This window comes from Coprinopsis cinerea, assembly GCF_000182895.1.
Source record: "Coprinopsis cinerea okayama7#130 chromosome 7 map unlocalized cont3.7, whole genome shotgun sequence".
Lineage (NCBI taxonomy): Eukaryota > Fungi > Basidiomycota > Agaricomycetes > Agaricales > Psathyrellaceae > Coprinopsis > Coprinopsis cinerea.
In genome coordinates, this window is record NW_003307538.1 from 2,699,419 (window position 1) to 2,726,070 (window position 26,652).

General features: G+C 52.2%; 8 protein-coding genes across 8 annotated transcripts; 4 read left to right on the forward strand and 4 right to left on the reverse strand.

Moving 5' to 3' along the window:
* Positions 1 to 341: 341 nt before the first annotated feature.
* On the reverse strand, positions 342 to 3,922 carry CC1G_05932 (hypothetical protein; the record flags this gene model as incomplete). Its single annotated transcript, XM_001831781.2, has 11 exons — positions 342 to 1,609; positions 1,661 to 1,998; positions 2,049 to 2,603; positions 2,656 to 2,680; positions 2,732 to 2,929; positions 2,979 to 3,147; positions 3,209 to 3,274; positions 3,332 to 3,394; positions 3,443 to 3,526; positions 3,582 to 3,671; positions 3,737 to 3,922. The coding sequence occupies 11 exons, from the start codon at positions 3,920 to 3,922 to the stop codon at positions 342 to 344; spliced, it is 3,042 nt and encodes a 1,013-aa protein (XP_001831833.2).
* Positions 3,923 to 4,711: 789 nt separating this feature from the next.
* CC1G_05933 (hypothetical protein) lies at positions 4,712 to 7,686 on the forward strand (the record flags this gene model as incomplete). Its single annotated transcript, XM_001831782.2, has 12 exons — positions 4,712 to 4,786; positions 5,017 to 5,062; positions 5,124 to 5,151; positions 5,221 to 5,294; positions 5,512 to 5,613; positions 5,714 to 5,779; positions 5,846 to 5,869; positions 5,935 to 5,962; positions 6,045 to 6,197; positions 6,410 to 6,501; positions 6,676 to 6,949; positions 7,035 to 7,686. The coding sequence occupies 12 exons, from the start codon at positions 4,712 to 4,714 to the stop codon at positions 7,684 to 7,686; spliced, it is 1,614 nt and encodes a 537-aa protein (XP_001831834.2).
* Positions 7,687 to 7,958: 272 nt separating this feature from the next.
* Positions 7,959 to 8,619, reverse strand: CC1G_05934 (ubiquitin-conjugating enzyme; the record flags this gene model as incomplete). Its single annotated transcript, XM_001831783.2, has 4 exons — positions 7,959 to 8,019; positions 8,092 to 8,297; positions 8,372 to 8,511; positions 8,589 to 8,619. The coding sequence occupies 4 exons, from the start codon at positions 8,617 to 8,619 to the stop codon at positions 7,959 to 7,961; spliced, it is 438 nt and encodes a 145-aa protein (XP_001831835.2).
* A 210-nt stretch (positions 8,620 to 8,829) lies between these two features.
* Positions 8,830 to 12,564, forward strand: CC1G_05935 (class E vacuolar protein-sorting machinery protein HSE1; the record flags this gene model as incomplete). The annotated part of the gene is made up of 8 exons (XM_001831784.1): positions 8,830 to 8,872; positions 8,930 to 9,017; positions 9,072 to 9,367; positions 9,416 to 10,044; positions 10,109 to 10,264; positions 10,334 to 10,406; positions 10,465 to 10,554; positions 10,634 to 12,564. 8 exons carry the CDS (start codon positions 8,830 to 8,832, stop codon positions 12,562 to 12,564), a joined length of 3,306 nt encoding a protein of 1,101 aa, XP_001831836.1.
* Positions 12,565 to 13,299: 735 nt separating this feature from the next.
* Positions 13,300 to 14,317, reverse strand: CC1G_05936 (hypothetical protein; the record flags this gene model as incomplete). The annotated part of the gene is made up of 4 exons (XM_001831785.2): positions 13,300 to 13,655; positions 13,714 to 13,792; positions 13,847 to 14,136; positions 14,218 to 14,317. 4 exons carry the CDS (start codon positions 14,315 to 14,317, stop codon positions 13,300 to 13,302), a joined length of 825 nt encoding a protein of 274 aa, XP_001831837.2.
* A 1,224-nt stretch (positions 14,318 to 15,541) lies between these two features.
* On the forward strand, positions 15,542 to 19,465 carry CC1G_05937 (ankyrin repeat domain-containing protein 52; the record flags this gene model as incomplete). The annotated part of the gene is made up of 11 exons (XM_001831786.1): positions 15,542 to 15,565; positions 15,639 to 15,731; positions 15,798 to 15,884; positions 15,940 to 16,005; positions 16,061 to 16,126; positions 16,190 to 16,367; positions 16,420 to 16,617; positions 16,670 to 16,694; positions 16,748 to 17,299; positions 17,351 to 17,688; positions 17,745 to 19,465. 11 exons carry the CDS (start codon positions 15,542 to 15,544, stop codon positions 19,463 to 19,465), a joined length of 3,348 nt encoding a protein of 1,115 aa, XP_001831838.1.
* Positions 19,466 to 20,002: 537 nt separating this feature from the next.
* Positions 20,003 to 20,849, forward strand: CC1G_14911 (hypothetical protein; the record flags this gene model as incomplete). The annotated part of the gene is made up of 2 exons (XM_002910888.1): positions 20,003 to 20,349; positions 20,396 to 20,849. 2 exons carry the CDS (start codon positions 20,003 to 20,005, stop codon positions 20,847 to 20,849), a joined length of 801 nt encoding a protein of 266 aa, XP_002910934.1.
* A 2,542-nt stretch (positions 20,850 to 23,391) lies between these two features.
* CC1G_05939 (DNA-(apurinic or apyrimidinic site) lyase 2) lies at positions 23,392 to 25,426 on the reverse strand (the record flags this gene model as incomplete). Its single annotated transcript, XM_001831788.1, has 5 exons — positions 23,392 to 24,410; positions 24,459 to 25,145; positions 25,198 to 25,265; positions 25,317 to 25,348; positions 25,403 to 25,426. 5 exons carry the CDS (start codon positions 25,424 to 25,426, stop codon positions 23,392 to 23,394), a joined length of 1,830 nt encoding a protein of 609 aa, XP_001831840.1.
* Positions 25,427 to 26,652: the final 1,226 nt, after the last annotated feature.

Sequence of the window (26,652 nt, forward strand, 5' to 3'; positions counted from 1 at the left end):
GCGATTTCTCCTTTATGTCTTCACTAGTTCTGTCGTCGCTCGAAAGTAAGCCGAGGGCGCTTGGAGTCGTGGGGGGGCGTCGTATGTTTGGCTCTTGAACCATTGCCAAGGCATGGAGACGCCGTGCGATACAAGCTAGACTCATCATGATCTTTCTCTGCGGCAACAGTTCAAACGAATGTTGCCGCTGCTTCGCGCAAGCTTAACAGGTAGGTAGCCGTATTGGAATTTCGGAGTATATGCTCGAAGAGAACCTATATTACCGAATATACAGAACCAAGATAGTAAATACACGTTGTATGTCATGATCAATGAGAAAATGTTATGATGGTGTGCGTAGATTAGGATGAGCATTGCTCGAACTCCGTGAGCATTTTGACGATAGGCCGGTAGTCTTCCCTCGTTCCAGTCCCATCTTTCTTTGGTTTCCCCTTCCGAGCTACCGCCAGCGCTGTTTGACCCTTTTTATTCTTGTGATGGACATTGATCCCTTGGTGTTGGAGGAGCAGAGAGACAGCCTCCGAACGCCCATCCCTTGCGGCTAAAATCAGGGCGGTATCCCCATTTTTGTTGGCAGTGTTGGGGTCTATCTGGCTGTGCCCAAGGAAGAGCGCTAGCAACTTCTTCCAGGTGCCCCAGTCCCACCGAGAGTACCAGCCTTGGCGTCTCCATTCAGGCAGACTCAGCCCAGGGTTCAATGCGAGCATCAGTGCTGTTTCGCCGTTGTTATTGGCGAGATTGACCTGGGTGTCCTTGTGCGCGAGCAGGCGCCGAACGGTACCCTCGGAGCCATTGCGCGACGCGAGCATCAATGCCGTTTCGCCCTCGCTGTTGGCGAGATTGACCTGAGTGTCCTTGTGCGCGAGCAGGCGCTGAACGGTGCCCTCGTGACTATAGCGCGACGCGAGAATCAATGCCGTCCAGCCATATTTGTTGGCGAGATTGACCTGGGTGTCCTTGTGTGCGATCAGGCGCTGCACTGCATCTACGTGCCCCTCTCTGGACGCAAGCATAAGAGCCGTCATCCCCCTGCTATCCCGAAGATTTAGCTGACCCAAGAACAGATGGGTCCCTGGTCGCCCTTCGCCACTCACCGTCGACCGCAACATCGATCTTCTGGTGTATCGCAGTAGCGCATCAATGACCTCCACATGACCATGCTCGGAGGCTAGCATCAACGGAGTGGCCTCCCTCCACCCACGCGTACGCAGTGTCACCTTTCCTCTTGCGATTTTCAGAACTTCGTCGAGGATACTATAAAGGCCGTGTCGGGCCACAACGTGAAGGGGGGACAGGAATGTGAGTTGAGAAGAATCTGGATTCTTCTCTGGGAACGATTTGCAGTGGCAGACAAAAGCGAGCACTTTATCAAGCAATGCGGGATTTGCCATGCCTTCTCGTGCGTGGTAGGCCCAGTGGTCGTAGCAGTATTTGAGAAGCGGGTGTCTTGCAAATGCGTCGTCACGGTCCTCTTGTGTTTCCATACCCACCGAGTTGTCGACGATGCCACAGTCAACGAGGCGTTGCGCGGCTACGGCAAAGAGCATGCTGTGTGGGTTGGGGATGTATTCCTTCAGGATGGGTGCGAGAGCATCTTGAGCGGTGAAGTCTGAGCAATATAGCCATTAGAGATGCTCGATGACGATGTTGAAGTACTCACGGACTAGGCGGACAAGATCCGTCCGAGCCTCCACGGTGACCAGTCCGCAGCATATCGATACAAAGGCTTCCTTGTCAATCCCACCGGCGTGATCAGGAAGAGTGAGACCAAGGGCATATTTCAGGTCAGGAAACGTCAGTGCTTCCCGACCGAAAACAAGCCACAGAAGGACGTGTTGGGCGAGCTCGGCGTTTCGATTCTGCTGGTCACCGATCCGCTTTAGAGCTTCGCGGTATATGTTGGGGAGGTCTGTCGGCAAACAATCCAGTGCCTGTTGCAGGTCAGCGATGCTGATGCAGTGTTGGACGAATTCAATCTGAAGCGCCGCATGAAGAAACCTGGAGACGATCAGTGATTGATGTACACTATACACTAAAAAGCCACGTACATCCCCCTGGATTTGTCTGAAATCTTTCGGACCAGTTCACCTTGAAAGGAATGCTGCTCCAAGAGCCGTTGAAATCTGGGGTTCAACTCCACTTTGTCCTGGATGAGGAGAACCACGTCCGAATTATTTGCTGTCACGGAGTAGAACCTGGTGGCTGGGAGCACTGCTTCCAGACTCGCCAAAGGGCGCGATGTCAATGCAAACTGGCCTCGAAGGGTCTTGATGGCTTTGATAAGGTTGAACTGGGTGGTGACCAGCGCCTCGTCCAGTCCGTCGATGACATAGAACAAGATGTCGAACCGGCTCTCGAATTGTCGCAACAAATCCAAGAGCTCGTCCTGAGTGGGCCGGGTTTTCTTCTGCTTGTGTTGCGTGTAGAGCGTCTCAACGAGATCTGCCAGCGATGAGTCGGTTTCGAGAAATTGCTTCACCAGTGCTTCGAGGATATCCTTGACAGTCAATTGTGCGGAATATCGGCAGTAGGCAAAGACGATGCAAATCCTCGTGGAAGGCGTTTCTTTTTGGAATTTCTGAAGGTCGTCGATGGTCCTCGAACTGAGGAAATAGTCAGTACATTCAACCACCGCGAGAGCAGCGAGCCACTTACGCAAGAATCGTTTTCCCAGCCCCGGCTGTGGCAATGGGATAAGTGTCATTCCACCGTAAAAGGCTATGCGACCTACGAATGCCCATGCCCCAAAGGACCCGATATTTTCCGGCTTTCCAGGCAAGGTAGTCCTCCGAGTCGGTAAACCAGGCAAGTGTTCCATTGGTCCATTTCTCGTAATTGTGCTGTTGAATCAGGTGGAAGTTGGCGCTATCCGCAAACCAGTCCAGCAATTCCTGCCTCGTTATCTTCGGCCCTTCACCCTTGGATCCAACTGGAAGAAATTTAGTTAACAGACCCCACTGACTGTTGGAAGGACTTACTGGTGGCAGCATCCTTGGGATTATTATAGATATTGATGCTGACGTCTCGGCCAGCAATGACGGGGGCTCCAGTAATTTTGGAGCCGCTGGCAATATGGACTCCTGCGTTATTTACAAGGGGAGCACGCGTGAGGATATCGTAGATAGCTTCGGCCCGAGCGGCCTCAGTCTGGACCAAGGAGGGAATTAGAGTCGGACCTCGACGATATAGAACTAAGATTTGGCCGTACCATGTTACCGTCCAACTGGGCGTCATTTGCCGCCGAAATGGAGCGCTTTTGTCTGACCTCAAGACCCTATGATACGGCGATGGCATAAGTTACGAATCCTTACGAGCGGTGACGCAAATGCACCTCGAACTGATCTACCAAGGAACTTGTTGAACACCCTGATACACGTGTCCTCGCATCATCATCCTGCATGCGCGTCAGTAATTGCACTCAGATTCAAATAAACGGACGGACCTGAGCAGAAGTAGCTCGCTGTTTTCCTTTGTCCAGAACGGGGGATACCTCATCTTGGTTGGAAGGGATCCCTTCGGCCTCGCTCTGATAGTTGCAAAATGGTTAGGTTGTCAAGAGAATGAGCGGCGGTTCTACTGACCTTCAATGACGAGCGGCGGCTTCGCTGCTCGCCCATATCTGTTGTGGTATATTCCTCGGTTAGTGTTTCAGGGTCACCTTGACGCTCGTCCTGCCCGTTGCAGTAAGGTCAGCGCACAAGGCCAATGGGCGCAGATTAACGAAAGTTCTACTCACCGGAAAAGCACCAGGGAACTTTAGCTGCCCGCAGTTGTCCAAGCTGGGGCTGGCATTGTTGAGGAGAGTCGAAGAGCCCTCTTCACGATCGCTCTGAGCATCGAGGGGCCAGTGGTCAACGTCGATGGAAAGCGAGACCACCAGTAACAAGGGGCAACTGACTTGAAATGAGACGCCTTGGCCCATTGAAGCCACAGATTCCTTCTAGCTGTTGTCTTGACGAAGGGCACGGGTCTCGAAAGCGAGACGACGCTGGGCGAGATGGTGGATCGATAACAAGAGGGATTTGGCGCCCAACAGCGTTGTATCCTCGAGGTTCAGGCCAGATAGTCAGGTGATCTTGGCATGACAGCGGAGTTCAATGTTCCCATCTGCAAAGCCGAGTGTCAACTTCCTGGGGCTGAAAGAATCGTTGACAACTTGAGGTGCGGGCGGGTGCTTTTGGATTCAAATACCAACGAAGGATCAGTGATTGGAAGGGGCGGCGAATAAACAACCTGAGTGTATTGGATTCATCGGCCTTGGGCTGCCGGAGAATGTCGTCTGAGGAGACTAGAGTTGACTGAGGACTCCTGAATGAAAGGTCATGCACCAGTCGTTGTGGGCCGTTGGACTGCTCATTTATCGGGAACTCGTTGGGATTCACAGGTGGACCAAATTGAGTCGAAACAAAGAAAACGAGTAATGTTTCGTTCGTTAGATACGAGCACGCATGGTCTGTTGGTGTCCTGCAGCTGGTGGATGACAAGAAAAAACGAAAAAAAGAAAAGACGCGTCCGCGATTCGAACCCACGGGACACCGGATCAACTCAACCCGCCCTCCCGCGCCTCACGCCAAGCCAAAGTCCATACAGGCCTGAACCACGACCACGACGATCACGACTCCAAGCGTCCTCGGCTTACTTTCGAACGACGACAGAACTAGTGAAGACATAAAGGAGAAATTGCCAAGGGCGACGAGCAGAGCAGCGCGTTATGGCTCTCCCGACGAAAGGACGCGTTATAATCGAGACGACGTTTGGAGAGATTGATATCGAACTTTGGGCGAAGGTGTGTTCTTTACTTTAGTTTGGGCTGTCCTTGCTACGGCTGTGGCTGCGACCTGGTTACGAAAAGAGTTTTCGCGACTCGACGACGAAGTCGAGATGTCCAGGACAGTCTACCCTCCCATCCAACATGGAAATAGGATTCTGTTTGAAGAGGACTCAGCTCACAGACAACCCTTCTATATCTGACTTAATTTGGAGTTAAATGGACAATATCTAACCGACATTTCGCAGGAAACACCAAAAGCATGTCGAAACTTTATAGCACTCGCTCTGGAGGGTCCGTAAGTTTCTCGTCTTCCCATAACCGTTCAGTTTGGACTCATGTTGTCTGTGGATAGGGTACTATGACGGTGTGATCTTTCACCGGTGAGCAGCAGTCACCACCTCTGCTCTGTTCTAAGGACCACAGAACTGATGGGCGAACCTGGTGTGTAGGGTCGTACCCGGATTCCTGGCGCAAACGGGTGACAGGACTGGGACGGGGAACGGTGGAGAGTCATTTTACGGCGGTACGTCTCTAATCCCTCACCATTCTTTTCTATGCTCACCGTATTCCTTGCCACCCAACCTGTGGCGCCAACCACCACGCCGATCCTCGCCTCGTCCTCAACGATATGAACATACCTATCCCTATCCTCTCACTATCCCAAATATCCAACCGTCCACCCACGTACCTACGTACCACGACGATATCCACCGGCGCGCGCTAAACAGAACCATTCGAAGACGAAATCCACCCCCGACTGCGGTACACCCACCGAGGTCTCGTAGGGATGGCCAACAACGGAACGAGACACTCCAACGATTCGCAGTTCTTCATCACGCTTGGTGCGTCTCTTCGTTATACTGCTCTTTTCGTGGAGGAAAGACACACTCCATGATACTGTCCGCTCCGTGGAGGCAAGACATACTGACTTTAGAAATACAGATAGAGCAGACGAATTGCACGGTAAACATACGTTGTTCGGGCGGGTAGTTGGTGATACCATCTACAGTACGTACATCTTCCCCTCTTTTTCTAGCTCGCTGGTACTGACGAGCCTTCGTTTGACCATGATAGATGTGATGAAACTCTCAGAACTGGGTACGCACTTTCCCTCTATTTGAGCTGCTGCAGATCGTTGATACCTATTCGTGGTTGGGATGTAGAGTTGGACAAGAACGGTCGACCGGTGTAGTACGTCCCTTCTCCCCGAACCATCTACCTCACCGAACTACCCAACTGACCATCCAACAACAACTCTTTTCTACTTATCCAGCCCACCAAAAATAAAATCCATCAAAATCATCGACAACCCCTTTGACGATATCATCCCGCGTATAACTGCAGCTGAGCGACGCGCGCAGCAGAGGGCTAGAGAGGAGGCGCAGAGGGCGCGGGAGGAGGAGGTGAGGAGGCGGGGTGCTAAGAAGTGAGTGGTTTGTTGGGGGTTTCTTGTCTTTGGTGTTTTCTACATCCTGGTTTTATTACATCCTGGTTTTTATTACATCCTGGTTTTATTACATTCTGGGTTTACTGCATTCTCGCTTTCTTCGGTTCTCGTTTTTACTATATTACTCTACCTCAACGTCTACAGTCGAGCCCGGAACTGACGAAAACGTATGTCTCGTTTTGGTTTGATAGGAATACCAAGCTGTTGAGTTTTGGAGAGGAGGAAGGCGGGGAGGAAGAGGAGGAGGTTGTATTCAAGAAGAAGCCGATTTTTAGACCTGATCGTACGTCTCTTTTCTTTTCTTTTTTCTTTCTTTTCCTTTTCGTCCTCTTTTCCTCCAGTCCTTCTTTCCTCCAGTCCCTTTTTCCTCCAGTCCTCTTTTCCCCCAGTCCTCTTTTCCCCCAGTCGTCCTTTCCTCCGGTAGTTCTGGGATTGTACTGATGGCGAACCCTCACAGTGGCCGAACCTGAACCCTCGATCCCGAGTGTAGCCGTCGTACCTGATTTCGTGGTTAACCCTGCTGTTGCTGCCGGTAAGGATGATGGCGATGATAAGCAGAAACAAAGAGAGAAGGAAAGAGAGAAGGACAAGGAGAGGAAGGCGTCGGAAGATCCAGCGCCTGAAAAAGCATCCAAGAAAGAGAAGAAGAGGAAAGATAAAGGAGGGGATGGGGATGGGGATGATATTACGAAGATTCGGGAGAAGCATGCGATGGAGCAGATGAGTTCTAGGTGCGCTTGTTTGAATCCTCTCTCCTCCCTGTTTCCTCCTCTCAATGCAACACCTATCTAACTCCAATTACCGCCACGACCACAGCGACGCCCGACGCGCCCAAATAGCCCAAATGGAAGCCGAGATCAAAAAGATGACTCGACGCTACGACTCTGACGACTCTGACGACGACATGCAGAAGAAGAAGAAACCCAAGAAATCGTATTTGGAGGAAGAGTTGGCCAAGTACACTTCGAAGAGTAAGGGTGTTGTGGGAGGTGGGAAGAAGGGGAGGAAGAAGGATGAGAGTGATGTGTTGGCTGTGTTGGATGGGTTTAGGGATAAGTTGAGGAGTCGGATGGAGGTTGATGATGATGATGGTGGTGGTGATCAGGGGAGGGACGAAAAAATGGGCGGGGAAGGTGGAGGTCAAAATGAACCAGGCGAAGGGGGAGGAGAGGGAGGAGAGGGAGAGGATCCGCCGATGGAAGTGGACAATGACTTTGGGTTCCTTACGCATTCGTTGCATTTCCCCAAGGGGAATGAGGAGGAGGAGGAGAAGGCGGAGAGGGAGTATGAGGTTATTGATCCCCGGGCTAGAGGTGCGAAGGCGAGAGAGGAGGAGAGGGAGAGGAAGAGGATTAAGACTGGGAAGGGGGGTGGGAGTGGTAGTAGGTATGGTGGAGGCGGTAGGGGAGGGGCGGGGTATTATAAGGAGCGTGTGGAGGAGAGGGATAGGGATCGGTCCAGGCGCTGATAAGTGCCTTGTTTCTGCGTTTGCGTACCTGTCTTTTGGACATCTAAATGCCAGCCAGTGGGTCAGAGGGTTACTAGTGTAAGAAATGGATTGCGGGGATCGTTATGAGTACATTGTGGATTGTCTTTGTTATAAGTGGATTGGTTGACTGGAGAGTCAGATCTGGGTGTTCCAGAGGTAGGCCGAGATAAGGAAAGGAAAAGGAAAGAAGAGAGAAACCCAAAAACCGAGAGAGGCGTGTGTGTTGATTCGGTAGATTAGATTTGATGTGGTTAGAACATGGATCCTTCGGGTGGTTGGGGGAGCTTTCGGTTATTGAACGATGCCATCTCCCTGCAAGCACATCCGTTAGGCACGTCTCAAAACCTAATATTGAAAAAGGCAAGATAGAATAGGAAAACGTACTTGCGAATCTCGACCAAGACGGTTTCGATGCTGCTGTTCCTCGTCCAGTTGGCGAGTACGTTGACCTTTGAGGCGTCGACTTTGCCGTTGTTGGGGTTAACGAATGGGAGGTTGATTTTGGAGAGGAACTGGACGTCGGGTGGGGAGTCGGGGTAGTTCTCGCCGCAGGTAATCTTGAGGCTGTATATTCTGTTCTCGTGGACGGTCTAATAACAGATATCGTGTGTATTGGCGGTTAGCGGAGATGCTGTTAAGAAGTGAGACGGGAAGGGGGACGTACGTGGCCTGGCCCGATGATGGTGCCGTTCCAGTTGCTCATCATGATGTCGTCGCCATCTTCCAATCCGTACGAGCACGACCCGTCTCCGATCCCCTTCTCGCCTTTCTCGAGCTCCTCGAGCAATCGGAAGTTTCTTGGAACTGTAGATTCAGATTGTAGGCGGGCGATAAAGGTGATTTCGGTAATAGATAAGTTGGATGGTCAGAATTTTATAGACGTTGGATAAGAGGGAATGCACCTTTAGCCATGGATGGACTAGCTGTGAATCGATAGAAGGGAGAGAGAGAGAGGGCGGTGCGATCATCAGCGGCACATCACTATCATCGACAAACGGAGTTTACCGCGCCTAGCCACCACCACAGCCACCGTCTCCCCCAAGCCTCAGCTGCGCACCCAGTTGTCCCTTGTACTACTTATACCCACAACACCCCTCCCGTTCTTTTTTCTAACTGCACAGAATGTTTGGAGGAGGGACGGCTAATCCGTACGACGACATCGTCGGTGAGTTACCTTGGTTGTATATGAGAGAGCGTGGATTGATCTAGGGGGAATAAATAGTGAAAGCGACAGATGAGAATCTGACTGGGGAGAATTGGGAGATCATCCTCACTCTTTGCGACAAAGTAGGAGATGAAGGCGAGGAAGGGTGTGTCCTGTCCTTCCTCTTCTACTAGACCAGTTCTAATCACGATAACCGCAGAGCCCGCAACGCCATCGCAGCAGTGATCAAGCGCCTGGCGCACCGCAACCCCAACGTCCAGCTCTACGCCCTCTCCCTCGCCGAATCCCTCTCCAAGAACTTGGGCATCGAAGTACACAGGGAGATCTCGTCTAAAGCGTTCACACAGGCCTTGGAGAAGATCGTGCTGGATAGGACGACCCATGACAAGGTTCGCAAGCGTGTACTCGCCTTGATCGCAGAATTGGCTGCGGAGTTTGAGAAGGATACGAGTTTGGGGATCATGGAGGAGTTGTACGATTCTCTCAAGGCAAAGGGTGTGTTGTTTCTCTTTCATCGTCGGGCGTGGATTGACTGGTTTGTAGGCTATAAATTCGAACAACCGAGCGAACCCCTTCCACCTGCTGTAGATGACGAGATTAGGCGTAAAGAAGAGGAAGAGCTGCAGCGTGTGCTTGAGATGTCGATGCACGACAAGGGCGGGCGGGGAGCATGGGCCGCTGAGTATTCTCTGGCAGCTGGATCGTCGTCGTCTGGAGCCGGAGCTGGATCGAGCTCGACAACAACAACAGCGACTGCGGCGCCTACTACATCCGGGTATTCAGCTCCCAAGTACCAATCGGGCTATGTGCCCGCTCGCACGCCATCTCCCGCTACGCAGAGGAGGTACCAGACTCCGCCACCCGCGCAGCAGCAACAGCCCCCTGCCCAGCCGCAGCACCAGCATTCGTACTCATCAAGTTTGTCGTATGCTTCGAGTGCTGCGTCCCCACAGTCGCCCGCGGCAACAACGACGGCAGCCTCGACTACAGCTACATCGACTACGAGCGGAATCGTCACCCGCGTTCGGGCGTTGCACACGTTCGAGCCCACCGAACCAGGCGAACTCGCATTTGAGAAGGGCGATATCATCAAGGTTGTTGATCGTGGATACAAAGATTGGTGGAGGGGCCAGTTGAAAGGGAGGACGGGTATCTTCCCTGTCAACTATGTCGTACGTCCTTTTCTCTTCCTCGCAGCATGGTTTCCAAAGTCTGACGCTATTATGACACCGCTAGGAACCAATGCCCGAACCGACAGCAGCTGAACTGGCCCGCGAAGCTGAGCAGGAAGCGGCTGTCTTCTCGCAAGCCGTGAACGTTGAAAAGTTGTTGACGATGTTGAAGAATTTGGATCCTGAGAAGGATAATTTGGCTGATAACGAGGAAATCCAGGTGGGTGTATACCATCTCACATCTGCCCATGGCCTAACCTGAGCACTTTGTGCGGTTTGCGATTTCTAGGAATTGTACCGATCCTGTATGTCGCTTCGACCCAAGATTGTCAAGTTGATCGATAAGTATAGTCAGAAGCGCGGTATGTGTGCTTAATCTCGATGGTGGTGGTGGTTTGACTCATGGATGGGCGTTTATAGCTGATTTGGTCTCGATGAACGAAACGTTCGTTCGGGCTCGCTCGATTTTCGATCGGATGATGGAGGAGAGTTTGGCTAGGCATACTGGAAGTGCGTATTCGTCATCCCTTCTTTCTCTTTCGTTCAGTCGTTTCTAACGCGGATGGCTCTTTTCCATCTATTGATATAGTCTACGACCAGCAGCCGCCCTACGGTCGTCCTCAATCATCCTACCCACGCGCACAATCCGTGCGACCAGAGTACGGCCCACCGCCCGCTGGGATCCCCCAACCACAGGCGTACGGCTGGAACCCGAATGTGTATGACCAGCCTGGGTATAACGCCTATCCTGTTCCACAGGGCGCACCCCCGGTTGGTGGACAGCCGCCGTACCACCAGCCACCTCAAGGCCGGCCACCTCAGGGACAACAACAACCCCCTGCTCATCAGCCTCACCAAGCTCCCCATCATCCGAGTCACCAACAGCCTCCTCACCATCCACAACCCCCTCATCCGAGCCACCAACAACCCCCTCATCAGCCGCCACCTCAGGGGTACCCACCCGCCGGTGGTGCACCAACCCCGGCTGGACAACCCAATGCGTACGGGTATTCCGCGCCGTATGGTGCCCAGGGTCCGACTCCGTATCCTCCTCCTGCTGCCCAGGGACAAGGCCAGGTTCAGACTCCTCCCGGTGTGCAGAGTCAGGCGCAGCCGTTGAGGACGCAGAGTGCTCAAGGTCATCTGCCGCAGCAGCAGGCGGCGTATGGGGCTTCGCCGTATGGTGGTGCTGGTGTGGTGTCGTCGCCTGGTGGAGTTGAACAGCCGCACCAGCAGCCGTTGGGGAGGGCGCAGAGTTTGGGAGGGCAGCAGGTGACTCAGCCATTGCAGCCTACTCAACCGATCCAACCTCAACCGCTCCAACCTACTCAACCTACTCAGCCATTGCAGCCAACGCAACCGCTCCAACCCACTCAACCTACTCAGCCTCAACAACCCATCGCAGTTCAACAGCCCCAGCCTCAACCACAGGCTCAAACTCAGCCTCTGGATTTGCTTTCGTCGCAGACTCCCGCTGCTACGAGTCCTGCTCCGGCTACCGGTGGTGATGCTGGTAGTGGGTTGGATGATGGGCCGTTGCCTGAGCCATGGGCTAATTTGGGAGCTGGAGGAGGTGGTGGTGGTGTGCAGGCGCCTCAAGGTCAACAGTCTCCTCAAGACCAGCAGCCTCAACGTAGTTCGACTGAAGATTCTGTATTCGGTTCTGGCCCTCTCCCCACACCGTTTGACCAACCCAGTACGCAGCAACCACAGAGGAGGGCGACGCAGGATTTCAGCAGTTCGGGTCCGCTTCCTACCCCGTTTGATCAGCCTAGTACGCAGCCTCAGAGGAGGGCGACGCAGGATTTTGGGACGGCGCCGTTGGCTGCGTCGTTTGAGGGGCTGAATCTTGGTGGTGGTGGTCAGCAGCAGCAGCAGCAGCAGCAGCCTGCGCAGGAACCGGCGGCGGGTCAGCAACAGCCTGTTCAACAACAAGAACCTGCCTCTCAACCCCAACCTACCTCTCAACCCCAACCTCAACAACCACAGCCAGACCCCCAACCCCAACCTCACCCTCAGCCCCACTCAACCAACGGTCCGCTAACCCCCTCGCAGATCCAACAGATGCTCGCAGCTGGCCCTCCATACGTGTACGACCCGTCGATTACGTACCCTGACCCGAACGTGCAGGCGTGGGCGCAGTATTATGCGCAGGGCGGGAAGGATTTGGCGGGCGCGGTGTATTTTGTTAGCGTGCCTGGTGTGACGGGTCCGGCGACTGGGGTGGCTGGTTCTACTACTGCACCTTCGGTTGGTTCTCAGCAGGGTGGCGCGTCGCCTACGGGTGGTAGTGGTACTACTGCTACAGGTCACACGCAGAGTCAGCATCATCGCACTGTTAGTCAGGGAGGGTACCAGATTCAGACTGTGGTTGGTTCGCCTACGAGGTATCAGTTGACGGATACGGGGTTTGTTAATCCCCAACAGCAGCAGCAGCAGCAGCAGGATGGGTTAAGAGCGCAGTCGGCGTCGCCTCAGGGGGCGGGGACGCCTTCGTGGGTTTTGCCTAAGAGGGGGTAGAGGGTGACGGGAAGACATGGTAGAGGGGTGGTTGGAGAGGTGTTGTATATTTCTCGAGACGTTTCTACCTTCTTTGTGTCTTTTCTTTTTTGTAATCGTGGATGGAGGTGGGAGTGGACGTTTACTTTTTGACTCGCTAGCTAATCTTGGACTGGACTGGTAGCTGGTTTGTGCTATGTTGCGTACGAGATACGGACATACTACATACTACATACCCGATTATTGAATTTCTTTCTCTTTTTTTTTTTTTTTTTCTCTTTTCACGGTGGACGTGGTGTGGAATCGAGGAGGTTGAGTCCGTTGGTCCTGTTGTACTCGACGCCAGTATGTTCGTGCTCCGATGCCAACAGGAACCCAATGGTTACAGCATTAAAATTTCAAATAAGTAATATATACCCTATGACCAGGACGGCGGCAAAACAGGTAGGTGACAGGCTATTCATTGTATTTTGAGCTGCGCAGCATGCGAACTAGTATCCCGGCCATCATACTTCGCCCCAGCCTCATAATCCGACGTCTCATCCCCAGGCCAATTATTGAACGCAATAGGCTGTGATAACACCCACCCGGCTCTGCGGATGCGTAACCTGTGTCTCTTCATGGCGGGTGAACGAATGGCCTGTCGTCACTCTGAAGATGATCATTTGTGGTGCGAGCGCCTATTTTCAAGAAGCGGTTAGCGCTGATATCACGTGGCGAGTCGAGAATGTTGAGCAAGGACTCGAGACGCACGGTTCAGCAAGTGGATAGGGCATCGAAGATGTACCCCACAGCGAACATCGTGACCCAATTCTGCGTGCCTTTGCCGATATTGATATGGGCATTTACGACGCCGGAGATGAACCCGCATATCGTCAACGGCAGAGCGGATTCGACGAGGATGCTGATGGCTCCTCTGTGCGCTGTAAAGCTCCGCCCAGGGAGGACTTTAGCAACGGCGCTGTGCCCGCGGAGGAGGCGGAAGATGATGAGGCTTGTGACGAGGATGTAGAAGATTACGTTGAGGAGGAGCATGGCCACGCTCAGGTGGACGTTGGCTGTGGCGTTTTGGTCGAGTTTGGAGATTTCGTAGAGGGTGTAGGCCGAGAGGCCTTATTTGCGAGGTGGGATGAGTAGGGAGGGTCGGTGAAAGTGGTGGGGAGGACGTACCGTTTAGAACGAGGTAGATCGCTCTTGGGAGGATGATGATCCAGCGAAGATCATACCGGACTAGGTTGCAGCGATAGAGCTAATTCACGAAAGATTTCAAGACTGGCAAGCGCCCCTCCCAAGTTCTCCATACCACCAAAGACCCACTCACTAGAACACCAGAATTTCCAGCGAAGATCAACGCATACGAGAGCATCTGGTTCCATTTGGATCGAGCGGCATCTTTCATATCCAGATACTCAATCCCAGGACCAGAGTTGTATAAGACTTTGAACTCGTCGGCGACACCTAGGTAGGTGGGGATGACGGATAAGAAGAGGATGGAAAAGCTCAGGAGGATGTATGGTAGACGCCGTTTGCGCTGTTCTTCTGAGGTGTCGAGCCAGACGGAGAGACCGTATATGGCCATGAATATTTGGAGGCCTTGACGAGCGGGTCGAAATCCGGGGTTCAGAATCCAGAATAGATTGAAAGAGAAAAAAGGAAGGAAGGGTTCTTCCTTACCTGACTCTAGGATGGAGATGGTACTCGCAGCAGCGGAGACCCCTGCGAGAGTTTTGGCTGCGCGAGCAATCTCGGCTTGGAGGTCTGCGTCTGTGGACATCGCGCCGAAACCAAATGAGGGGGAAGGAAAAGCGCAGACAGGGCAAAGGGAAGATCCACCTTATCTTGTCGCTAAATTTCTGAGGCATTTTTATATTTTCTACTACTACTAACCTGATGGAGACATTGGATATCCGATGGGACTTCGAAGAGGTAGGTATGGGATAATGGCACCGAGAGACTACCGCGATGCACCCGAAAAGTCCGAGGTGTAGACGTCCTTGTAAGTATTTGGACCACCTTCGAGCGCCCAACAGCTGCTGTTCCTTGATGGCTAGGCTTACTTGCCAGTCATCCGTGATAATCGCTAATTGTCTTTATTGAAAAAACGATACGCGCGAGCTTTTTACTCAGACGGGGAATGATATTTGGAGAACGGTGATCGCTTGGTCACTGGTGTGCTATTCGCGTATAATATGCGATCCCGTCGGGAGGACGTAGAAGCAGAAGCTGTGGAATCTGGGAAGTACTGTTAGAGGGATTGCATTGCATCATTTCTGTGGGATATCGTGGTCCAGATGCCGTGCTACGCGGCGGTAAAAAACATACTTACACGCCTATTCGTTTGAAGTACTAGGCTTGCGAGGAGTTGGTCCGGGGAAGGTCCAAGTGCAATTATTCTATCTACATCAGGCAGAGAGTTGCGCGTGTGTTTATATCCATCCATCTTCTGGTGCCTTATCACAACCACCCATCGACTCTGAGCACTGTGCCAAGCGCCGGCAGGCTTCTAATTTGAACGCGCTTGGTTCCCAGGGTACAGCCAAACAATGACAATCCCGCTTCAGACCACCTTCCGTGTAGTCGGTGCCTTGTTACATAGAACGTCGAGAGCCGGTTTGAACCCGTCCAATGTTAATGACTCTGGTGCTCCAAGTTCAAATCCTCCATTTCGTCGCTCGTACCCTGATGATATTATGAATTTTCTAGACTCAGATGGCCCTGTGCATTGCACACCGAGGGACTATGTGCCATATATTCTGGTGCGCCGCCATTCCGTGGCCAGTATAGCCCTTCAAGTTGGCCGGCCGACGACGGGTAACTCCGCTGTCATGCCAAAGTCACCTGGCTACCTTGCTTGAGCCAAGAGGATACAGCACCATTGGGCGCTAAATCTTCTTGTTATCGACCCACCATCATCCTACCTTCTTCTTGTCTCGAGTAAACCCCCCAGTTTTGCTCCCACCCCAAGTCCCAACCGCTGCAGTCAACTTAACAATCTACAATGGGTCAAGGTGTTTCGTTTCAGGTGGGTTTTGCACGAGCCCCGGCCATCTTCTTCGTCGATATCTGATCACTGACACTGACCCATCTCTGCGCAGAACGAACCTGAAGCAGACCGTTCAACGCCATCCGATGCTCGCAGTCCCAGTTTGGATACTGGCAGGTCGTTGAGCCACCGTGGATCGTTTCCGGTGTGTAGGGTGTCGTCTGAGTCTGTCTTTATCGCTAGTGGGCACTGATGCTCTTGAAACGGTCAGAACGAGCCCTCTGGAGACCCTTCGACCCTACCGGAGGAGCAAATCCCCAGTTTGAATGAAGGTGTGCAGCTGTCTTCCGGTGTGCAGGTTTGTCTATTCCTCTGAATGGAAATCTCGAACGCAAGCCCTGACGAGTATTCAGGACATGGGCGCAGGGCAAGCACGTGCATCGGGGAGTTCCGATAGCGCCGTTGCAGACTACTTCAAGGTACCCCCTTTGTCACTACTGCTGATCTGGCCTGTACCTGACACCATCGCCGCAGGACAACTGCTTCATCGAAGATCCCTCCTCTTCGGCCACCAGCGATATCATGTTGCGAGAGCCTAAGGTAAAACTATTCCCTTCGCTCTTTTGTCTCAAACGCTGACCATTGCTTTTACCCTTGGTCCAGGAGGAGGTCGCTCGCGGTGAAGATAACGATACTCCAGTGATCAACTGGACTCCCCGTGCAGTCTACTACCCCGCAGTTCATATTTCCGACGGTGCCAGGGTCACAGGCAACCCCGTCATCGCCGGCGGGGACGTCAACATTTTTAACATATATAATAATGCAGCGGACGTCGCAAATGGTAGGCACTTCCAATGGTCACAAATGTTCTCGACTGGCTAAAGCTCTTCAAGGGCAATCCGCGGATGGAAAATTTGAAAGGTTGAGGGGAGAAATCCAAGACTGGTTTGCACAGAGCGCCAACTTCCACGTCGTTCAACAGCAGAATTACGAAAAATGGACCGATGGAACTCTTTCCTGGTTTACCGAATCAGAGGATTACCTGACGTGGAAGGATGGAAGACGCCGTATTCTTTGGGGCACTGGGATTCGTAGGTCGCATAATTTTGTATGATGGAATACCACTTATCCTGCTCACCTCAGCCGGTGCTGGGAAAACAATCCTGGCGTAAGTGGCTCGACGGTCTACAACGGACGTTACTGATGATTCAACGGTGCCAGTGCGAAGACCATTCATGACCTTCAGATACTTCAGGAGGCTTCCCCCAAGAAGATTTGTGTTGTATTTGCGTATTGCCGATATTCCGAACGATTGAACGTCAAGGATATCCTCGAATCGCTTGTTACGCAGTTCCTCGAGGCCGAACCATCGCTTGCGGACCTCGTCGAGCCCCTCTATTCACTGCACCAACGGAAAAAAACCCGCCCTACTCAGCAAGAACTTTTAGATTTGTTGCGTCAATTCGAGGGCCGATTCGACATCGTGTTCTATGTTATCGACGGACTTGACGAAGCGCTGGTCGACACTCAGTTCGATCTGATCAAGGTCATCAACTTCCTTCAAGGCCAGTTTGCATTGACGTCGCGGCCGTTGAAGAAGCTTGAGGCGGGGCTCCCAACCACCAGGTTCTACTCGGTAACCGCAAAGACCTCCGACATCGTTCTCCTCATCGTGCAGATGGTAGAGCGCAACCCTGGATTTCGAACCCTTTTGGAGCAACACTCTTACCTTCATGAACTGGTTCGGCAAATTTCAGACAAATCGAAGGGGATGTGAGTGCCCTTCTTAACTACGTAGTATGTTAATGCTAATACATTCACTAGGTTCCTTCACGCTGCGCTGCAGATTGAATTTGTCCAACATTGTCTCAGCATTGCAGATCTGGAACAGGCACTGGATAGCTTGCCAACGGACCTTCACGACATATACTCCCAAGCGCTAAAGCGTATCAACGACCAGCCGAAACGAAACGCCAACCTCGCCAAACACGTCCTTCTGTGGCTCGTTTTTGGACGAGAGGCACTTTCTTTCCCTGACCTTCAGCATGCCCTCGGTCTCACTCTTCCTGATTACCGCGACGGGGTCGACAAGGAAGCTCTTGCGTCGATATGCTGTGGTTTGGTCACTGTGGAAGCAGAAACGGATCTTGTCCGCCTAGTCCGTGAGTCCTTTAACTATCCCAATCGTCCATCCCTGATATATATACATACCGCTCAGACTTTACCGCTCAAGATGCTCTCGTGCCCATCCTGAAGGAATATATCCCAGACCCACACGGCGTGCTCTTTTCGGTATCCGCTCAACGCCTCGTTGACTGTGGCATCATCAGCAACTCTGTCGGTGCGAAGACCCGTGAAGATCTCAGCCAAGCATTGAAAGGACACCCACTTCTGAAATACTGCTACGACCACTGGAGCCATCACGCACGGGAGTGCATGGCAAATCCAGTATTGCGTGATGCGGTACTTGATTTTGTCCGCCGATGCAAGTCCTTCCCAGACATGGATCCGGATGGGTGGAACCTCACATTTCTGACTCCCCTTCACATTGTGGCGCGGCATGGACTTCATCTCATTCTCGATGAAGCTCTCATGAACATTGCAGGGGGGAAGGTGACATTGCGCACGCGTGGGCGGAGGAAAGCCACTCCCTTGATGCTAGCATCGGAACACGGCCATGTGGAGGTCATTGACGCGCTACTGCGATACACCAGAAGATCGATGTTGCGGTCGACGTTGAGTGGCGAAGGGCGACCAGGGAGCCATCTGTTCTTGGGTCAGCTTAATCTTCGGGATAGTAGGGGGATGACTGCTCTCATGTTTGCCTCCAGAGAGGGTCATGCGGATGCAGTACGGCGCTTACTGGCTCACAAGGACACACAGGTTAATCTTACGGACGAAAGCGGCCGGACAGCATTGATGCACGCATCAGAAAATGGCCATGAAGGCCCTGTCCAACATCTGCTCGATCACAAGGACATACAGGTCAATCTAGCTGGCAGAAACGGCTACACGGCGTTGATGTTCGCGTCGTGCTATGGCCACGAAGCCATCGTTCAGCGCCTGCTCGCGTGCAAGGCGACCCAAGCCAACCTCGCTAACGACGACGGCCAAACAGCACTGATGCTCGGGTCAAGCAACGGTCGCGGAGAAGCCGTTCACCACCTACTTGCCCACCAACACATACAGGTCAATCTCGCTGATAACGACGGCTGGGCAGCATTGATGCTCGCGTCGGCCCAGGGCTACAAAGTGACTGTACAGCCCCTACTCGCTCACAAGGATACCCAGGTCAATCTCGTCAACAAAGTCGGCCGGACGGCATTGATGCTCGCGTCATGCAATGACCACCAAGGCCCTGTCCGACACTTACTTGCTCACGAAGACACCCAGGTCATGCTGGCCGACAACAACGGCTACACGGCACTGATGCTCGCGTCACGTTATGGCCACGACACCATCGTTCAACTTCTGCTCGCGCACAAGCAGATCCAGGTCAATCTTGCTGACAATGAGGGCCGGACGGCACTGATGATCGCGTTGAGCCCTGGATCCGGCCACATAACCAGTTTGGACCCCTGGTCATTGTTTGACAAGGAACGACGCCTACGTCTTATAGCACTTCTCGTAGGGTGTCACGATTTAGATGCCAACGCCGTTGACGAAGACGGGGATACTGCGCTGATTTTAGCTGCAAGGGGGGGACGCTCGGAGGCCGTCTCTCTGCTCCTCCAACGGACAAGGATCAACATTCATCACAGGAACAAAATGGGTGAATCAGCACTTACAGTCGCTTGGGAGGGTTTAGCAGAGGTGGATTCTGGAGCCAGGGGGTGGGGGTACTCCGAGTGGGAGCACTCCGAGGAGGATCCTGGAACGGAGGAAGACTACAAAGCTATCATCCAGATTCTCACTGAGTTTGAGCGCCGCTCATCTTAATGTACGGACATTTTCATCTCTTTGTACAACCGTGCAACATGCATCTACTCTTATATTCACGTCGATCCTGCGATAGTAGTGCATCCTTCGACTTCTTACATACTCCCTGAATCTCGATTCTCGGATGCGCGTACTAATAAGTGGACGGTCGAGTTTTCAGTGGTGTTGGCGTGGAAAAAACTGGAGGCATACCAAATGCATGTCCTGGCTCGTGAACCAGACCCTAGTCGAAAGATTAATGTTCTCCGTTCCCATCTCGGAGACCTGAAGAAGACGACGGCACAACAGGTTCTTTCCAATGTAGAAGTGGAGACAGATCGTCCGCTTAGTTCGTAAGTGATGCAGTTGTCCCAAAGTCTGCGCCCTTATAGGCGTCGTCTCCTCCAGACGCCACTGCCCAGGATTCGCTCGCGCCTGTGCTCGAGGAACATCTACCAGAACCACATGGTTTGCTCTTCAAGGCAACAACTCGAAAGCCCTTGAGCATGGAATCCCAATGAACAGGGAGGGGTTCGATCGAGTGGATGAATTCTGGGAATGTTTGTATTGGAATCCACTCCTCGGCTACTCTTACGACTATTGGCTTACCATCCACAATACGCGGCTGCAGTGCAACAATTGGTCTACCAATGCACGTCGTTCCCAACTAGCTCCCATTTTGACCTTGTACTCCTTGCCCCTCTTCACGTTGCGGCGCGGTATGGCTTTCACGAGATTCTCGACTCGGTGCTGATGGGGACGGCGAAGGGCAATGTGGCTTTGAGGACAAGCGGGGGAAAGGAAGGATTATACGGCGTTGATGATAGCGTCGAAACGCGGGAAAACGGAGACGGTGGATGCACTCCTTGGCTATTCACGACGAACGGTGCTGGGATCAGTGCTGGGTGGATGGACTCAGTCTTTCCCAGACCAGATAAACCTTCGCGATAGAAGAGGGCAGACAGCTCTTTTCCATGCCGTTGATAGCGAGGCTGTAGTCCAGTGCCTTCTCGCACATAAGGGAATAAAGGTCAACGTCACGTTGACCTCGGTAGTCGATGAAGGTGGGGGCACGGCATTGATGCATGCGTCTAATTGCGGTAGCGCGAGCGTTGTACAACTTCTCCTCGGAGTCCAAGATATCGATGTCATCATTGCCAATGGCGAAGGGGATACCGCTCTCATTCTAGCATCCGGATTGGGCCATTCGGAGTTCGTTCGTCACCTTCTCCAACACAACAGGATCGATGTCTATCGCAAGAACGCAAAAGGTCAAACAGCACTCATGGCGGCTCAGGAGGCACCGAGAATTAAAAGGGACTGTGTTTCGGTTAGGGAGGGAAGCTCGGAAGCAATCAAATTGCTCGCCGAATTCGAGAAACGAGCCGCGAACAGTTCAAACTAGACTTATTATGTATAGTTTTAAAAAGATTGCTACCGTCGCAATATTCTTGTGGGTTAGACATCGCTTCGGCTGTGCATCTCAATGGAATGGGTCTCATCCGGGCAGCCGCGCGCGAGTGGACCATTGAATTGCAGCGTCGTTAATGTCGGTCGGGTAACGCTAGTCGAGCCCGAGCTCTCCAGGAAAACTTTCTTCCGGGCCTCCTCTCGGAGATGAAGGATCAACCGGGTCGAAAGTAGGGGTTGGAATACGCCTTGAAATCTAGGAAGAACGTGTTAACTGCCAAATATCCCACCATAAGGAAGTGATTGGAGCTTTACATCGAGAGAAGTGACCCATTTCCTTGCTGAATTGTATTTGTATTTCTCGCTGTGCATCCTAGTTTAGAAGTCAGGGGTTTTTAAGACTTACTGCTGAGCTGTAGTTAATCGCCACGGTAAATATGGATGTGGCTAGTAAACACCCAGGTCATTATCGTGACGCTAACTAGAAAGGAAACACCGCACGAGAATGATAAGCACGTATGCCATTCCATTCCTAATCATGACGACAAACAGCGAGCTCTTCAGACCTCTGTACCCTCTTCGATGGATCCAGAAGGATATCAATATGATAACTGGTTGGGCCAAGTCAGGATCCAAACTGAGTATAAATACCACTTTGAAGTTGACTTTACTTGCGAGAGGTGCGATGGGTACAGCAAAAACCGCGCCCATATAAGGTGCAATTTCGTTAGGATTCAGCGGTGTGCAATGTATCCCTGGTATTCCGACAGCCGCCACTGCAGAGGGTACAATTTAAAAAATAGCATCCATTAGCGTCAACGAGCAGCGACGTACTAATTAAGAGCTTTAGATATCTTGAGAGGAGGCCAAGCTTGGCTGCGTAGGTGGCCTGTTATCGGCGCGATATGAGCAGACCAAACTCTAGTACCGAATGAATCCGTCGGAACTTACGATGAGTTGAAACAGAAGCCATAGACCAATAACGACATTTTTTCCAGAGAGTGCATAGACCTGGAGGTATATGAGGGCTGGCTGACTGTAAGATATTTGTCGACGACGCAGACTCGGGGAAAGGCGAGCTCACCTTCAGAGAAGACACTGGTGAAAACCATCGCCACTGTCGGGGTCAGACCTGTATCAGAGTGTGTGGGCACGGAGAGCACGTCATACGCACTAATGCTCGAAACTAGCCAGCGATAACATCCCTAATAGTGTAGGTATCAGAAAGATACCGTCCATATTTCACAATCATTCGAAACGCCTACTGCACAGTCTAACGATTCGGACTCGTAATCTGGACACCGGGTTCCCACTTAGTTAAAGTCGCCTTGAAAGGTTGCAATTGATTATCGGGCGGACTTACAGACGAACGTGAGAGCGTAATGTACGAAGATGCTGTACCGAGTGACCAAGTAAATTATTTAACCTTGGTCCACTCTGCCGTCCATATGTGCTTGACCTGAAAGTGTGAGAGGTGAGAGGAAGCGCCGGCCAGGACGGTCAGTCATCTGAATCGAACACATCTAGTCAATTCGATTGATACATACCTCCAACGGAAATGTCTCTAGATAGTCCACGACCTATTTGGACCGCATAGGCAAGTAAGTGGATGAGAGGATGAGCTTCGGCACCTGTAACCCACCAGCAACACCAGGGGTGCTACTGTGGGGAGTTATGGGCGCTTAGTTGGACGCCGCGTATCAGATACGACCGAGATCTACCTTGTGCGTACTGGAAAATAGCGGCTTTAGTATAGAGCTAGTGTGTCAATGCGAAGTGAGCTTACGCTGAACCGGTGAAGGAACGCAATGCCGTTGATGATTGCCTGTTGGATATCCAGACTATCCATGGGTGCGACGCCTGAGGGAGCCTGGTCAAAATGGGGCAGGCGGTCAAACATCGACACAAAGCACGGCTTTAGATAATTGAAACGAGAGGGTTGAATCAGAAGCAACATACCAGAGCAACAATCAAGTGATGCACCATCCGTTTAGGTTTTCCCAAATGTCAGTACGTCTGGACCTCGTCCTACCAGTCCAAGCGAGGCGCTCTCCCCGTGTAGCCCGCAAGTACGTTGTACCTGCCTGAGGCAACCTTGGCTGCACCGCGGTTGAGACAAATATGCACCCCCGTATGTAAGATCTGTCAATGTCACCATCGTTCGGTGACAGGGGGAGCACTGTACGTCATGATCTGCACCCAAATCAATGCTCACAGGAACCACAGTGTCCTACTTTGGTCCTATTAACATCAGGCGTGGACAAAGGGCTGAAACGCTCGCGTAGCTTCATTGCGAATGACGGAAGATCACATCACGTTCTAAGGTTCATGTGTTCACCGAAGATGTTACACATTTCCTACTCCGAGTCCAAGGTCGTACCTGCCCCCTTCATCATATCCCTCCTTACCTCACTCGACCATTTGAAGAAATTGCAACGATATTGAGGATCAACGTGCTCTCGGAGCCGTTCTGAACGGCCTTTGTCATATCCAGGCCCCACGGGTCTGTCAGAACACAGAGACATCAGCTCACTGCACTAGGAATCTCGACAGCTGACTTGCCTCGAGCAGATGAAGAACCTTTTCCCTTTGTTCGGGCCAGGTTTGTTCACGGTGTACTCCTTCGCTGGCTCCCCGTGGGCTTTGCACTTTGGTGGCTGAATGGGCGCCAGGAGACTGGTCCATTGTTGTTTGCTTCGTTCTTGTGTTTCAGGTTGCGATGACTGGGACGAAGGAAGAAATGGTTCTTGACCTTGTTCCTGTGAAAGCAGCAAAGCGAGTTTGTAGTCTTCGTCCTCATCCGGAACCATCTCGACATCTCGACCCTTTTCCTTGCCCTTCCTTGAACCTGAGGCCTTGGTCGCAGTCGAAGGCTGAGAGAAGAAACTGGCGATGCTACTCTGGCCGTTCTTGGTTAACTTCTTGGTTGAAGAAGATCCACTGGCGCTCGCAGCTTTCTTGAGTTTCTTGGGTTGAGAGGTATAGTCCCCAACTAGCTTGCGTTTCGTTGTGTTGGAAGACGCGGAAGCGGTAATGTCCGCCTTGGGGTCAACGGTAATCGGAGAAGCGGACGAGGATGCCTCCACGGAAGGCCGGGCCACATCAGAAACATTTTGCTCAGGCAGCTGGAGCGGTGGGTCTGGAGATGATGGTTTGCGAGTGAGAGAGTCCTTTGGGCGAAGACTAGGGGTACCAGAGGGCGTGTCGGATGTCGAGTTTGAGGCGGGCTTCTTGGCAGAGCCTTTGAAGAATTGCTGAAGTGACGTCTGTTTCCCTGAGAACTCTTCCCAGTTCTTGGCTGCTATCCGAGGGGGGTCCGGAATCTTCCCATCCCTCTTGGATGCCCCCAATACATCAGCAAGGTGGATGGTTTTTCCTGTGGATGGATCGACAATCGAGTCGTGGAAGTCGGCATAGACTGGACAGTGGTCGCTCCCCTTGATGTTGGGAAGGGTATCTGACGCTTTGATCCACGGAACGAGACCAGGAGTCACCAGAATAAAATCTATCCGCGTTCCGTAGTTCGTTTCCCGGGCTGAGATTTTCGTGTTCCAGCCTAAATTCAGGGTTAAGAAAGCTTCTCAGAGAATCGAGGATTACGTACAAGTATACATCCCCTCTCTATCAGGCCAAAGCTTCCGCGTGATGTCGACAAGCGTTCCGCCGGTACCGTCCTCTTTGACAAGCCAATCCCTAATCCACCGCCTATATTCTTTCCCCCAGAATCCCTCTTCGCCCTCGAGACCCATTGCCTGCCCCTTCTTGATCATCAACTCTCCTTCACAGTGGTCTATCACAGCCGCACACGCGTTTAGGTCGCCAACTACGATGACCTCGCGCTTCTCCTTCTCTATCAAGCCCCTAACGCGTGTTTCGAGGAGCCGGTGGTAATCCATCTTGAATGCCTCGCGTTCTTCTGTACCAGTGCCGTCGTTGGGACAATACGTGTTGATGAGAACGAATAGACCCATGTCGACGACAATAGCCCGTCCTTCACTGTCGAGGTTCTTGTAGTCCAGTCTATCATCGTCTGCGTCGTGCATGTCATCGTCCAAGAGGTTAGGAGGATAGGTCGCGTAATTCGATATTCGTTCCTCGGGCGCCAGCGGTGGTTTCGGTTGGAGAATCCCTGACAGACCCTCCTCAGCCTTCAGTGGTACGGCCACCTTTGAGCGTGTGTATGTCGCGACCCCGGAGTACCCTGTTTTCTTGATTGGAAAGGAGAAAAACGAGTCGAAAGAAGGTGGCACGGCTACCTCTTGAGTCAGTAGCTTTCGCCCGCTCTTCATTTCTGTAGTCGATTTCGGTGAGTTTAATGAGAGCTCAAAACGATACGAACTGACCTTGAAAGCAGATAATATCGGATTCCAAGTGGTTCAAGATATCATCGAACGTCTTGAGCGTATTCCATCTACCGTGTCTGAGTTAGACGAACCCTAGCGTATTCATATGGTAGATTTACGGGTGATACTGAGGTAGAGTTCGGACGCCATTCTGTTCAGAAAGTCAGTTCCAGCCTGCCTTGGATCCAGGTACCATCGCACTTACAATATTCCAGGTCAGCAACCGCATGGAGGTGGCAAAAAGAAATGACCGGAGGCAGAATTGAACCCGCAATCTCAGTCTGCCAGGTGCCAGCGCTGGCACGTGATGACAGGCTTCAGACTCCGCTTCAATACGGGCGCTTAATGTCAATGATACTGTCATCCTCCGGGTTCGCCGGATATTGTGCTGTGAACAAGTGCCGTAAATTGAGACTCGACGGACACATCGGCGTTATCAGAATACCCGATTTATCGGGGTCCGGGGCCGCCGGTCCAAGGCCGCGGGCTGGGCTGCGCGACGAAGAACATCGCTTTTTCTCGTCTTCCGCGAGGGTGTGGCCGTTAGAAAAGCATGGTCGGGGCTCTCAACAGATATGAAGGTTTTCTTTGGGCTTAACTGTATGTAAATAAAGAAATAAAGAGGTTCAGAGCGGGCGAACCTGAGGTTGCCATCAGGGCGTCTGATCCTAACACGAACAAACACGACTAGGCGCCTAAGCCCCAGCGTACCGACGTTCTCCCTTGCATCTTACCTGACCTTGTAGTGATCGTTCTCGATCTATACACACCAAAATATCCTTATATTTAGTGTGGTCTTGGAGCCCGATCTCGTCCTTAAATATGCCTACAGACCCAGCAAGACAGTGTTTGTCATGCGACGTGCTTGTGGAGGGAGGTTTGAAGTTGCCTGCAACCTATCGTTGTCCCGAAGCAAAAAAAATACTAGTATAGCCCCACAAATTGATAGTACTTATCTGTGGCCTAAGCAGTACGCATGCAGTACATCAGACCCCAAATAAACTGGGTTCACAGGTGTGCGATGACTCTCGCGGCCCTGCCCACAGCCTGCGGACCACGTCCGGCGGTCCCGGACCCCAATGGATCGGGTGTCCTCGGCGTTATTAGCTCCCGAATTCTTCCTTGGCGGTATCTCTTCAGGGGTTCTTGGAGCGACTAAGATATGAGATGTTGCCGCTTAGGGTCTGTTTCGAACCCTAAGTCTTTCCTATAGAGTGATGCATCTGAACATAGCTGTGAGCATGACGCAAACAGGTTAAAGGCAGGGCAACACAGCCCATGGAGGAACAATGGCCGATAATCTTACTCTTAACAGCAAGTATCACGTTTTGTTATCTGGTATAATAACAATTAGAAGAAGCAGGAAATAGCCGCTTGGGCGTCAGGTTAGCAAAGATGATGCTTCCTATGGAATCCTGACTCATTCTATTAACCATCCTCAAAGCACGGCCCCGG